The 14898-nt window shown below is 41.1% G+C and overlaps 1 protein-coding gene across 2 annotated transcripts in view; it reads left to right on the top strand.

Annotated features, from left to right (window-relative positions):
• The window catches only part of LOC703026 (S-adenosyl-L-methionine-dependent tRNA 4-demethylwyosine synthase TYW1), a 250211-nt gene that overhangs the window by 84572 nt on the left and 150741 nt on the right, over positions 1–14898 (top strand). For both annotated transcript variants that reach the window (XM_015133369.3, XM_077996645.1), the window contains exon 11: positions 12979–13088. In XM_015133369.3, the coding sequence (XP_014988855.1) occupies positions 12979–13088 (110 nt within the window). The remainder of the gene's footprint in view (positions 1–12978; positions 13089–14898) is intronic.

Here is a 14898-nt window from a genome sequence, read left to right as displayed (position 1 = left end):
CCTCAGCCTCCTGAGTAGCTAGGATTACAGGTGTGCGCCACCACATCTGGCTAATTTTTTTTTTTTTTTGAGACGGAGTCTCGCTCTGTTGCCCGTACTGGAGTACAGTGGCATGATCTCGGCTCACTGCAAGCTCCGCCTCCCGGGTTCACGCCATTCTTCTGCCTCAGCCTCCCAAGTAGCTGGGACTACAGACACTTGCCACTATGCCCGGCTAATTTTTTGTATTGTTAGTAGAGATGGGGTTTCACTGTGTTAGCCAGACTGGTCTCGAACTCCTAGCCTCAAGTGATCTACCAACCTTGGCCTCCCAAAGTGATGGGATTACAGACTTGAGCCACCATACCCGGCCTGGAACACTCTTAATGTTTAGCCAGGCCATTTACAACTCTGCCTCAGCCTTTGCTTCCTGCTTGTGCTGAGCCTAAAGATCAGGCAGAGGTGAAAGTTTAGAGTCTTCCTAGGCCGCTTCTTAGCATGTATCCTGTCCAGTGTGCCTTTCTAAATCCCAGGCGCGTGCAGGTGCTTTTCAGTACTCCAATTCACCACATTAGCTTTGGTGCCTAGCTTTTCTTCCCAGGCATTCAGTTGTGTATTGTTTGCCTCAACGATAATTTTTTGACTTAACAGCAAGTTGTTCATGTACCTACTGAGACCTGTGTTAGCCCCTCAACCCCTGCACCCACTCCTTTTTTTTTTGAGATGGAGTCTCACTCTGTTGCCCAGCCTAGAGTGCAATGGCACAATCTTGGCTCACCACAACCTCCGCCTCCTGGGTTCACGCCATTCTCCTGCCGCAGCCTCCTGAGTAGCTGGGATTACAGGTGCTTACCACCACACCCGGCTGATATTTTGTATCTTTTACTAGAGACAGGGTTTCACCATGTTGGCCAGGCTGGTCTTGAACTCCTGACCTCGTGATCTTCCCATGTTGGCCTCCCAAAGTGCTGAGATTACAGGAGTGAGCCACCACGCCTGACCCCTCTCTATCCACTTAAAAAAAATTCTTATTATAGAGTTTTTTAAACATAAGCAGAGAGAGAATAGTATATTGAACCTCTGTGAATATTTATCATCATATGGATAATCATTTCATTTACCTATTTTGATACAAATCCTAGCCATATTGTTTTATCTGTACATACTTCAATTGACAGATCATGTAAAATGTAAATAATAAGTTCTGTTAAAAAATAATATAGCCACAATTCCATTATCCCATATTAAGCCGTGTCACCCAGGCTGGAGTACAGTGGTGCAATCATAGCTCACTGGAACGCTGAACCCATGGGCTCATGCAAGCCTCCTGCCTCAGCCACTTGAGTAACTCCAGCTACAGGCTTGTGCCACAATGCCTATACAATTTTATTATTATTATTATTATTTTTGGTAGAGACAGTGTCTCGCTATGTTTCTCAAGCTGGTCTCGAACTGTTGGCCTCAAGCAATCCTCCCCTCTTAGCCTCCCAAAGTGCTGAGATTATAGGCGTGGGCTACCATACCAGCTGGTTCTTTTACATGTATTTCCTCTTTTAGTTATCTAGGGATGTGGTAAAAACAAACAAACGAAAACCAAAACACTAAAGGTATCTCTTAGGTCATTCTGTTAAATCACTGGTTCTCAACTGGGGGCAAAATTGCTATTTCTTGTCCCATACAGAGACTTGGAACATTTGACAATGTCTTAAGGTATTTTTTATCGTTAGAACCAAGGAGAGTGCTACTGGTATCTGGTGGGTAGAGGCCAGGGATGTTGCTAAACATTCCCTGATGCGTAGGACAGCACTCCACAACAAAGGATTATCTAGTCCAAAATGCCAATTGTGCTGAGGTTAAAATAACCTGTGTGCCATGGTCTGCAGTTACTATTTCAGTGAAGGGTATTGCTGGAACATGGCAGCACTGAAATAGAATGTGACCAGGCCGGGCAAAGTGGCTCATTCCTGTAATCCTGGCACTTTGGGAGGCCGAGGCAGGCGGATCACGAGGTCAGGAGTTGAAGACCAGCCTGGCCAACAGAGGGAAACCCTGTCTCTACTAAAAAAAAATACAAAAAATTAGCCGGATGTGGTGGCGGGTGCCTGTAATCCCGGCCACTTGGGAGGCTGAGGCAGGAGAATTGCTTGAACCCAGGAGGCAGAGGTTGCAGTGAGCAGAGATTGCACCACTGCATTCCAGTTTGGGCAACAGTGCGAGACTCCATCTCAAAAAATAAAAAAAAAAAGAAAAAAGAAATAAAATGTGACTAAAACACCACTTTTTAGGAATAGAGTATGTGTTTACAGAGTTTGAAATATTATAGGGTGAGCGCTTGCAAGACAAAAGTATGTTAGCCATATGATTATGTGGACTGAAGTATTGGGATCACATTATACTTAGGTTATAGGACAAATAATCAAGTATTTTGTGTCCTAGTTGTTCTTGTTTCACAGTTTACACGAACTATAAAACCTAATCTCTTAAGATTGTTGGCATAGATAGTTGGTTTTCTCCAGGTCAAAATTCAAAAGAAATAACAGGATCTAATGGGTAGTGCTCCTCAATCTTCATTTCCTGTTCATAGCCAACAACACAGTCTTTCAGTTTCTTGAGCAGTACATTTACCCAGAGTTTTGGAAAGCAAACAGTATGATTAACACATTCCTTAATGAGATTTTTAGGAAGATCTAAGTAAATGGAGATATTTCATTTACAATGGCTTCTGGTAAAGAAGGACTAATATACGAGATTTTAAAATTAGAATTTGCCATCTGTTTCAATGAAATATATAACAAGAATGTCAGAAAAGATTCCTTAAAAATTGATTTAAATGTTACATAAATGCTTTTATTATTGTCCTTTTAGCAGATTCTTAAAATAACTTCTGAGCCTCAGTTTCTCAACTGTAAAATAAAACAACAGTACCTTCCTTACAGGGTTGCTGTAAGGCTTAATTGCTTGAGTGAGATTCTGTATATGACAGTGGGGTTTTTTAAATTCTTTTGAGACACAGCCTCGCTCTGTCACCCAGGCTGGAGCGCAAGGGCGTGATTTCGGCTCACTGCAACCTCTGTCTCCTGGGTTCAAGCGATTATCCTGCCTCAGCCTTCCAAGTGGCTGGAACTACAGACATGTGCCACCACGCTGGCTGATTTTTGTATTTTTTTTTTTTTTTTTTTGAGACGGAGTCTGGCTCTGTCGCCCGGGCTGGAGTGTAGTGGCCGGATCTCAGCTCACTGCAAGCTCCGCCCCCCGGGTTTACGCCATTCTCCTGCCTCAGGCTCCCGAGTAGCTGGGACTACAGGCGCCCGCCGCCTCGCCCGGCTAGTTTTTTGTATTTTTTAGTAGAGACGGGGTTTCACCGTGTTCGCCAGGATGGTCTCGATCTCCTGACCTAGTGATCCGCCCGTCTCGGCCTCCCAAAGTGCTGGGATTACAGGCTTGAGCCACCGCGCCCGGCCTGATTTTTGTATTTTTAATAGCTGGGATTACAGGTGTGAGCCACCAGGCCTGGCCGATGACCATGTTTTTGAACTACAACATGATGTACGCAGATGTGATTTTTTCAAAATGAAATTTTTACTTCATTTTGATTATATGTGAAGTAGACTGTTACGGATAGATAAAATACTATTCCACCAATTTTCAGAAGGACATATTGGGTATTTTTATGTATGTATAGATATCACACATTCACCATTGTGTATCTATTATTTCTGTTTTTAAAATTTTATTTGAAAGTTTTATTCTTTGAAATTTTGAATGAAGAGTTTTGTCTGTTTTCCTTGCTCATGGGTTACTTGTGAAGTGGGGGCAGGGTGGAGGAAAGAGTTATATCTGTCTTGAAGAAATAACCCAAAAAGTCTTGATAGACAGTTCTCCAAAGAAGATGTACAGATGACCAGTAAACACATGAAAAGATATTCATAATATCCAAAAAGTAGAAATGCTCCAGATGTCCATTAACTGATGAACAGAGAAACAACATGTGGTGTATCCATTCCAAGGAATGTCATCTGGCACTAAAAAGAAATTAAGTCCTGATACTTGCTACAGCATGGATTAATGTTGAACATACACTGAGAGAAAGAAGCCAATCACAACAGACTGCATCTATAGTAAGATGGCATTTCTGTGCATTGCCTGGAATAGACAAATCTGTAGAGACAGAAAGTAGATTAGTGGTTGCCTAGAGCCGAAGGGAATATGGGGATTGAGGAGTGATACCCAAGGGGATAGGGTTTCTTTTTGGGAATGACAAAATGTTTAAAATTGATTTTGGTGATAGATGCATGTAAAAAGTGAAGTAGAAGCTCTTCAAAGAGACTTTCCTCCCGTCTAATTAAGAATAAATAGTAACTTCTCTTAGAAGCAAAATTTATTCAAAGACCTGTGCTAACATTCTTAAAGATCTGCTAACTGTGATAAATCCGTGCACTTTGTGTTCTTAGCTCTCACAATTTAGCCTAAATATTTTCCCTGGCATGCTTATGCTGGTCCAAGCAAGCATTAGGTCATAGCCTGTTCCTCTTCCTTATTTGGAGGTGTTTTTACCTTTCTGAGCATTCCACAAGTTACTTCCTCCTTCCTTTGTTGTCCTCTGCCTTTGCCTCTTTTGAAAAGTTGTAAGTTTCTAGACAATGGGACAAAAACAGAATCTGAGGTCCCGTTCCAGTGGAACGGGAAACTGGTAAGAGCAGTAGGATGGACGTGTCAGGTTATAAATGACCCTGTCTCCTTTGTTTGGTGTACTCTCGTGGCAAAACTGCTGGCAAGTGTACCCTTTCTGCAGAAAGTAAAAAGATGGCCTTGCTGAGAAAATTAAATTTATGTTCAATTGCTATTTTTTTGCAGCACTGGGGAGCAAGCATTTCTAACAACGCACAACTCTGAATATACTAAAAGCCAATGATTTATAAACCTTAAATAGAAGAATTATATGCTTTGTGATTTTTTTTTTTTTTAAGAAAAGAGTCTCGCTCTTTTGCCCATGCTGGAGTGCAGTGGCATGATCTCAGCTCACTGCAATCTCTGCCTCCCAGGTTCGAGCGATTCTTGTGCCTCAGCTTCCCAAGTAGCTGGGATTACAGACACATACCACCACACCTGGATAATTTTTGTATTTTTAGTAGAGATGGGGTTTTGCCTGGTTGGTCAGGCTGATCTTGAACTCCTGACCTCAGGTGATCCACCTCACTCAGCCTTCCAAAGTGCTGGTATGACAGGCTTGAGCCACTGCGCTTGGCTTTTTTTTTTTTTTTGGCAGAGTTTCACTGTTGCCTAGGCTGGAGTGCAGTGACACAGTTTTGGCCCACTGCAACCTCCATCTCCCAGGTTCAAGTGATTCTCCTGCCTCAGCCTCCTGAATAACTGGGATTACAGGCTTGTGCCACTACACATGGCTAATTTTTTATGTTTTCAGCAGAGATGGGGTTTCACCAAGTTGACCAGGCTGGCCTCAAACCCCTGACCTCAAGTAATCCACTGGCCTCAGCCTCCCAAAGTGCTGTGATTAAGCCTCATTCTTTTTTATAGGACTAAATAATATCCCATTGTGAATGTATATTACATTTCCTTTATCCATTTATCTGCTTATGGACACTTAGGTTGGTTCCATATCTTGGTGATTGTGAATAGTGCAATAAGCACGAGAGTGCATATATCTCTTCAACATATTGATTTCCTTTCTTTTGCATATATATTCAATAGTGGGGTTGCTGGATCATATGGAAGTTCTAGTTTTAGTTTTTTGAGGAATCTCCATATCACTTTCCATAATGACTGTAGTAGTTTGCGTTGCCAATAACAGTGTATAAGAGTTCCCTTTCTCCACATCCTTGTCAGCATTTGTTATTATTCAATAATAGTCATTCTGACTTGGGTGAGATGGAATCTCATTGTGTTTTTGATTTGCATTTCTCTGATGATTAGATGTTGAGCATTTAAAAATGTATCTGTTGGCCACTTGTATACGTTCTTCTGAGAAATGTGTATTTACATCATTCGCCCTTTTAAAAATCAGATTATTTGTGGGGTTTTTTTTTTTTTTTTTTTTTTTTTGCTGTTGGGTGTTGGAAGTTTTTGTAAATTCTGGATATTAATCCCTTGTTCGATGAATGGTTTGGAAATATTTTCTGTCCTTCTGCAGGTTATCTCTTCACCCTGTTGATTGTTTCCTTTGCAGTGCAGCAGCTTTTTAGTTTGATATCATCCTATTTGTCTATTTGTTTTTACTTTTGTTGCCTGTAATTTTGAAGTTTTATTCATAAAATCATTGCCCAGACCAGTGTCCTAAAGTGTTTCCTCTGTTTTCACAGTATGTAATTTCACAGTTTCAGGTTTATGTAGGTAATCTGTTTTGAGTTGATTTTTGTATATTGTCTTTCCCCATTATATGACCTTGGCGCCTTTGTTGAAAGTTGATTTCCTGTAAATATTTGTATTTATTTCTGGATTCTCTGTTTTGTTCTATGAGTCTATGTGTCTGTTCTTATATCAATACCATGCTGCTTTGGTTACAATAGGTTTATAGTTTTTTGTTTTTTGTTTGTTTTTTGAGATGGAGTCTCGTACTGTTGCCTGGGCTAGAGTGCAATGGTGTGATCTCAGCTCACTGCAACCTCCACCTGCCTGGTTCAAGTGATTTTCCTGCCTCAGCTTCCCGAGTAGCTGGGATTACGGGTGCCTGCCACCACTCCTGGCTAATTTTTTGTATTTTTAGTAGAGATTCGGTTTCACTATGTTGGCCAGGCTGGTCTTGAACTCCTGACTTTGTGATCTGCCCGCCTCAGCCTCCCAAAGTGCTGGGGTTACAGGCGTGAGCCACCATGCCCGGCTATAGTATATTTTGAAGTCATGTACTGTGATGCCTTGAGCTGTGTTCATTCTGCGTAGGATTTCTTTGGCTATTTGGGGATTTTAGTGGTTCCATGTGATTTTTAGAATTGTTTTCTATTTCTGTGAAAAATGTCTTTGGTGTTTTGATAGGGATTGCATCGAATCTGTAAATTGCTTTGGGTGGTATGATAACTTTAACTATATTTATTCTTCCAACCCATGGACATGGGATGTCTTTCCATTTTTTTGTGTGTGCTCTCTTCAATTTCTTTCCTCAGTGATATGCAATTTTCTTTTCTTTCTTTTTTTTTTTTTCTTGAGACGGAGTCTCTGTTACCCAGGCTGGAGTGCAGTGGCATGATCTCGGCTCACTGCAACCCCTGCCTCATGGGTTCAAGTAATTCCTCTGCCTCAGCCTCCTGAGTAGCTGGGATTACAGGCACCTGCCAGAACGCCCGGCTAATTTTTTGTATTTTTTTAGTAGAGACGGGGTTTCACCGTGTTAGCCAGGATGGTCTCGATCTCCTGACCTCATGATCCGCCCGCCTCGGCCTCCCAAAGTGCTGGGATTACAAGCGTGAGCCATCACACCTGGCCTGATATGCAATTTTCATTGCGGAGATCTTTTGCCTTCTTGGCCAGATTCAATTCTAAGTATTTTTTTGTGTGTGGCTATTCTAAGTGGAATTGCTTTCTTGATTTGCCTTTCAGATAGTGTATTATTGGTTTAGGGAAATGCTACTGATTTTTGTGTTGATTTTGTATCCTGCAACTTTACTACATTCGTCAGTTCTAAGAGTTTTTTGGTGTAGTTTCTAGGTTTTTCTTTATAAGAAAAGAAAAACCTAGGTTTTGTCTTTACAAGACACAGTCTTATATAGACTGTGTCTTATGCAAACCAGGACAATTTAACTTCCTTTTTTCCAATTTGGATGTCCATTATTTCTTTTTCTTGCCTTATTGCTCTGGGTAAGACTTCCAGTGCTATGTTGAATAAGAGTAGTGACACTGGGTATCTTTGTCTTCTGCCAGTCCTTAGTGGAAAAGCTTTCTACTTTTTTCCTCTTCAGTATAATGTTAGTTATGGGTTTGTTGTCTATGGCCTTTATTGTGTTGAAGTACATTCCATCTATACCTATTTTGTTGAGAATTTTTATTATGAAGGGATGCTGAATTTTATCAAAGGCTTTTGTTTTTTGCATCCATTGAGATGATCATATGGATTTTGTCGATTTTGTTGAGGTGATATATCACATTTATTGATTTGTGCATACAATGCTTGTATCTTTGGGGACAATCCCGCTTGATTGTGGTGTATCATCTTTTTAATGTGCTGTTGGATTCTGTTTGCTAATATTTTTGTTGAGGATTTTTTTTTTTTTTGGAGACGGAGTCTCGCTCTGTTGCCCAGGCTGGAGTGCAGTGGCGCATCTCAGCTCACTGCAAGCTCCACCTCCAGGGTTCACGCTATTCTCCTGCCTCAGCCTCCCAAGTAGCTGGGACTACAGGCGCCTGCCACCGCACATGGCTAATTTTTTTGTATTTTTAGTAGAGGCAGGGTTTCACTGTGTTATCCAGGATGGTCTCGATCTCCTGACCTCGTGATCCGCCCACCTCGGCCTCCCAAAATGCTGGGATTACAGGCGTGAGCCACCTCACCTGGCCGAGGATTTTTATACCTTTATCAGGGATATTGGCATGCTATTTTCTTTTTTGTTGTGTTTTTGTCTTGTTTTGTTTTCAGAGTCATACTGGCCTCATGTAATGATGAGTTTCTAAGGATTTCTTCCCCCTTAATTTTTTGAAATAGTTTTGAAAAATATTACTGTTAGGGGTGTGTGTGTGTGTGTATGTTGTATGTATGTGTGTGTGTTTGTGTGTGTGTGTGTGGTTTTTTTTTTTGGTGGAATTTATCAGGGAAGCCATCTGGCCGTGTACTTTTCTTTGTTGGAAGACTTTTTATTATTGATGTATTCTTGTTAATGATCGGTTGAGGTTTTCTCTTTCTTCCTGGTTTGTTCTTGGTAGGTTGTGTGTGTACAGGAATTTCTACATTTCCTCTAGGTTTTCCAATTTGTTTGTGTACAGTTGGTTATCATAGTCTTTAATGATTCTTTGTATTCCTATCAGTAGTAATGTCTCTTTTTTTGTTTCTGATTGTATTTATTTGGCGCTTCTCTTTTTTTCTCGGTTAGTCTAATGGTTTGTCGATGTTTATCTTTTCAACAGACTTTCTGTTTTGTTGAGTTTTGTGTTTTTTTAGTCTCAATTTCCTTTATTTTTGCTCTGATTATTATTTTTTTCTGTTCTAGTAATTTTGGGTTTGTTTTGTTTTGTTTTTGCTTTTCTAGTTCCCTGAAGTGCACTGTTAGATTGATATTTGAAATCATTCTACATTTTTGATGTAGTTGTTTATTATTATAAACTTCGCTCTTAGTACTGCTTTTGCTCTGTCCCTTAAGTTTTGACGTTTGCTTCTGCTTTCATTTGTTTGAATACATTTTTAAATTTTCTTCTTGCTTTCTTCGTTGACTAATTGGCTGTTCAAGAGTGTGCTATTCGGTTTCCATTACTTTGTATAGGTTCCAAAGTTCCTTTTGTGACTGATTTCTTGTTTTATTCCATTGTCCAAAAAGATATTTGATAGGATTTTTGAGACTAGTTTTGTGGCCTAAAATATGGTCTACCCTGGATAATATTTTATGTATGGATGAGAAGATTGTGTATTCTGCAGCTGTAGTATGAAATATTTTGTCAGTGTCCGTTAGGACAGTTTGGCCTGTGGTTTAAATCTGGTGTTTCTTTATTGATTTTCTGTCTAGGTGATCTGTCCAATGCCGAGAGTATGATGTTGATGCCCCCAACTGTTATGGTAGTAGAGTCTGTCTTCCATTAGATCTCATAATGTTTGCTTTATATTTCACTGCTCCAGTGTTGGGTTCATAAATATTTACAGTTGTTGATCCTTTTGCTGCAGTGATTCCTTTATCATTATACAATGACCTTTTTCTTGGTCTCATTTTACAGTTTCTGACTTAAAGTCTATTTTATCTTATATAAGGATAGCTACCCTTGCTGGTTTTTTTTTTTTTTTTTTTTTTGAGATGGAGACCTGTTCTGTTGCCAAGGCTGGAGTGCAGTGGGGTGATCTTGGCTCACTGCAACTGCCGCCTCTGAGGTTCTCAAGCGATTCTCCTGCCTCAGCCTCCTGAGTAGCTGGGATTACAGGCGCCTGCCACCACGCCGGCTAATTTTTGTATTTGTAGTAGAGATGGGGTTTCACCACGTTGGCAAGGCTGGTCTCGAACTTTTGACCTCGTGATCCGCCCGCCTTGGCCTCCCAAAGTGCTGGGATTATAGGCGTGAGACACCGCACCTGGCTGCTTTTGGTTGGTGTGGTTTATATTTTTCCATCCCATTCACTTTCAGTCTGTGTATATCTTTACAGGTGAAGTGAGTTTCTTATAGGCAACAAATAGTTGGGTGTTTTTTTTTTTTTTTTTTTTTTTAATTCATTCAGCCAGTTTATATCTTTTAACAGGGGACTTTAATCCATATACATTCAAGGTTATTCATGTAGATGATGACTTACTCATGTTGTTTTGTATGTTGTTTTTGCTTTTTTACTCTCTTACTGTTTATTTTTGCAGTTTCGTGGTCTTCCATAGTGGTAACATTTGAATCCTTGTTTATTTTTCTCATTTGTATATTTGCCCTACCAGTGAGTTTATACTTTTGTGTGTTTTCATGATGGTAATTATCACTTTCACTTCCTGGTATAGGATTCCCTAAGCTTTTCTTGTAAGGCCAGTCTAGTGGTGATGAATTTCCTCAGTTTTCGCTTGTCTGGGACAGGCTTTATTTCTCCTTCATTTCCAGGGGATAGCTTTGCTTGGTGGTCTTTTTTTTTTTTCTTTCCAGCCCTTAGAATATATCATTCCATTTTCTCCTGGCTTGTGAGGTTTCTGCTGATAAATCTGCTGTTATTCTTATGGAGGTTTCCTTATATGTGAGGTGATGCTTTTCAATTGCTGTTTTTAGAATTCTCTTTGTCATTGTCTTTTGACAGTTTGACTGTAATGTGTCTCAAGGAGGCTTTTTTTTTTTTTTTTTTTTTTTTTTTTTTTTTTTGGGCATTCAATCCATTTGAGGAATTTTTAGCTTGCTTGATCTGAATGTCCATATCTCTCCCCAAATGTGGGAAGTTTTTAGCTGCTATTTCATTAAAACCTATTTACTTTTTCATGTCTTTTCCCACCTGTTCTCCATCTGGAATTCCTAAATGCAAACATTTATTCATGTAATGGTGTCCCATCTTTCCTGTAGGTTTTTTTCCTACGCCTCCTGCTGCTCCTCCTCCTCCTGCTCTTCCTCCTTCTCTCTCCTCTGTCCTTTCTTCCTTCTCCCTTCTTCTTCTTTTCTTCTTTATTTTTCTCCTTCTTCTTCTCTTCTCCTCCTCCTCCTTCTTTCTTCTTTCTCCTTTTCTTCTTTATTTCTTCTACTTCCTTCTTTTTGTTTTTTTGTTTTTTGGTCTGACTGGGTCATTTCAAAAGTCCTGTCTTCAAGTTCAGACATTCTTTGTTCTCCTTGATCTTGTATGTTGTTGAAGCTCTCAGTTATATTTATTTCATTCATTGAATTCTTCAGCTTCCAGTTTTCTGTTTGGCTCTTTTTTTGTGTGATATCTATACCTGTTGAATTTCTCATTTAGCTCATGAATTCTTTTCCTGATTTCATTGAATTGTCTATGTGTATTCTCTTATATCTCTCGGAGTTTCCTTAAGATCATTATTTTAAATTCTATTACAGGCCTAGATTTTCCTTTCTTTCAGGTCTGTTACTGGAGAATTATCAAGTGTCGTGTTTTCTTGCTATTTCATGTTTTTGTTTTTTCCTACTTGATATCTGCACATCGGGTATAACAGTCACCTCTTCCACTTTTATGGAGTAGTTTTCACAGGGAAAGACTTTCCTGGAGAAGTATTTTATAGTGTTGGTTGAGTGGGGTGCTTTGACTTGTCTTCTAGACGGGGACAGTAGTGTAGTCTCCATGTGATTTCTTTGGCCATAATTGGTGCCTGTGGTTCTTGTGGTGAATGCCTCATTGGCCTGGACTGTGAGTGTTTGTGGAGGCAGTGGCATGGCTTTGCTAGGGGCAGTATTGCTGGTCTTGCTGGTCCTTAGACCCTAGGGGAGCTTGTGCTATTTCTGGCAGCTCCGCTGCTTATGGGGGTAGTGTCTTCAGTGGTGCTGGTTTCTGGGCAGGATGGTCCTTGGGCCCTGAGGGGCCTGTGAGGCCCACGGTGGTTCTACCTGTCTGTCCTTGGGCCCTGAGGGGCCTGTGAGGCCCACGGTGGTTCTACCTGTCGGGAGGGTGAGATGGTTGGCAGTGGTGGACACTGGGGAGCTGGTGCTTGGGCTCTGCCATTGTGTCTGTCTTGGTGGTGGTCTCCTTTCTGGGCTTTGCTGCCTGTTTTTTTTTTTGGATTACAGGGTTCTGCGTGGGCTCAGGTGCTTGGGTATGGTTGTACCGCTAGGTATAGCTTGGGTTGTGGCATTGTCATCTTTTGTATGGCCGTGGAGTGATGACGGTGGGACGTCAAAAATATGGAGATACAGGGGCTTTGGCTCCCAGGGCAGGATACACTCTAGCAGTGGTTTTGGTCTCAAAATGGCATCGCGTTCTAGCTGCTTGGATCCCAGGTGGAGGTTCTTGTCCTTTCCCCAGGCCTGCATCAAGAGAAACTCATTCTCAGGCCCTGTCAGTGTGATTTCCAAGCAAGCGTTCCAGCTGTCCTCACTCACTTTATGAAGTGTTGACGTAGGTGACAGTAACATGGTGGTGACAGTTTGCCTTGTTTGCGTACGTCCATAGTTAACATGGTTAAAGCAGCAGAGAGTGTTCTGTCAATCTATAACCGGAGTTGAGTCAATTAGGTGCCCAACATCTCTGGGAAGAGTTGAATGATTTCTTTATTCACCCCTCTCTGTTAGGTGTCATGATTTAAAATAAGTTAGAAAATACTACTGTACATGGTTGAACTCTTAGGAGGAAACCAGTCCTGATTTTGTAATTTAAAAAAATGGGATGACTTCATTGTAAATGACTAGCTCAGATCTTATTACAGAAGGGTCCTTTAGAACTTTGCATCTTGTTCCTAGGCACCACACCAACCCTGTGGGCACTGAATGGCGGTGGAAGATGGACCAGCCTGAAATGATCTTGAAGGAAGCCGTCGAAAACCATCAGAACATGATTAAGCAGTTTAAAGGTATTTTCTTTTCCCTCTACAGAGGAGTGCGCATGCCTGTTAATAGTCTGAGCCAGGTTGGCAGAAGAATTGCCTGTTTGGTAGGATTTTGTCCCCACTGGCAAATTTTCCTATAAGGAAGTGAAAACTTTGTGGAAATACATATATTTTGCCTTTTTAGCTTTTACATCCCATATGATGGAAGAACTAAAAATTTAAAGTGTAGCGACTTGGCCGGGTGTGATGGCTCACACCTGTAATCCCAGCACTTTGGGAGGCCAAGGTGTGCGGGCGGATCACCTGAGGTCAAGAGTTTGAGACCAGCCTGGCTAACATGGTGAAACCCTATCTCTACTAAAAATACAAAAATTAGCTGGGCATGATGGCGGGTGCCTGTAATCCCAACTACTTGGGAGGCCGAGGCAGGAGAATTGCTTGAACCCGGGAGGCAGAGGTTGCAGTGAGCCGAGATTGAGCCACTGTACTCCAACCTGGGCTACAACAGCAAAACTCCTCTCAAAAATACGTAAATAAATACATAAATAAAGTTTAGCAACTTATAATATGCTACATTCAGCTTGAAAGCTTTCCGTGGGAATGTACCATCAACCTTCCTAGAAACCTTTTGCTATTGTTCTGTCTTGCTGAGCTGAGCAGCCTTTTGAATGGATTGGAAATTTTAGGTTAGTGGAAAATCTTCAATAATGTTAGTTAGTGATGGGAAAACATTTTTGAATGAATGCCTTATTAAAGAAAGGAGGGATAATATAAATAGTTTCTTCCATATAATCCATAGTGATGTGGTAAAAATCAGCCACTCTGTTTTTTGAATTTCCTAATTTAATTCTGTCTCATATTAACAAATATTGGACTTCACTGGAGATCACTGGTTCTCAAACTTTATCATGCATCGGAATCATCTGGAGAGCTTGTTAAAACACAGATTGTTGGTTTCCTTTCCCAGAGATTGGGTCAGTAAGCCCAAGAGTATGCCTTTTTTCTTTCTTTCTTTTATTTTTTGGACAGGATCTCACTCTGTCGCCCAGGCTGGAGTGTGGTGGTGCCACCTTGGTTCATTGCAACCTTCACTTCCTGGGCTCAGATGATCCTCCCACCTCAGCCTCGCCTCCTGAATAGCTGGGGCTACAGGCGCAGGCCACCACCCCTGGCTAATTTTTTGTAAAAATGGGGTCTAGCCATGTTGCTCAGGCTGGTCTTGAACTCCTGGACTCAAGCCATCCGCCTGCTTTGGCCTCCCAGAGTGCTGGGATTACAGGTGTGAGCCACCCGAGAATGTGCATTTCTAACAGGTTTCTGGGTTGAACTGGGGACCACACTTTGAGAATCACTACTGTACATGTGATGGTTTCATAAATCTACAGCTGTAGGTGATGAATTGGAATTTGTTAGGTTCCCTGTTGAATCTGTATGCTCTGGTCTCTGCCTACCACTGGTGATTCCTTCTCTCCTGTATTCTTTCCTATCGTATGCAACCATTAAAAAATAGTCCCAGCCAAGGCTATTTTAATATAGGCGCTCTTATGGTATTAATAGCACATATGGGAGTCTTTAGAAACCTCAGTAATTAGCATTCTGAAGATCAGGTGATTTTTTTCATGTAAGGAAATTTGGTCTGTTCTGGCCAGTCATTCATAATATTATAATACTCCTTACCTCTTGATGTGGTTAGGCTTTGTCCCCCTCACCCAAATCTCATCTTGAATTCTAATGTCCATAATCCCCATAATCCCTCTGTGTCGAGAGAGACCAGGTGGAGGTAATTGAAACATGAGGGCCATTTCCCCCATGGTGTTCTCGCGATAGTGAGTTC

This window comes from Macaca mulatta, chromosome 3 (genome assembly GCF_049350105.2).
Source record: "Macaca mulatta isolate MMU2019108-1 chromosome 3, T2T-MMU8v2.0, whole genome shotgun sequence".
NCBI classification, from domain to species: Eukaryota; Metazoa; Chordata; class Mammalia; order Primates; family Cercopithecidae; genus Macaca; species Macaca mulatta.
This window is presented reverse-complemented; position numbering and strand designations above follow the sequence as displayed.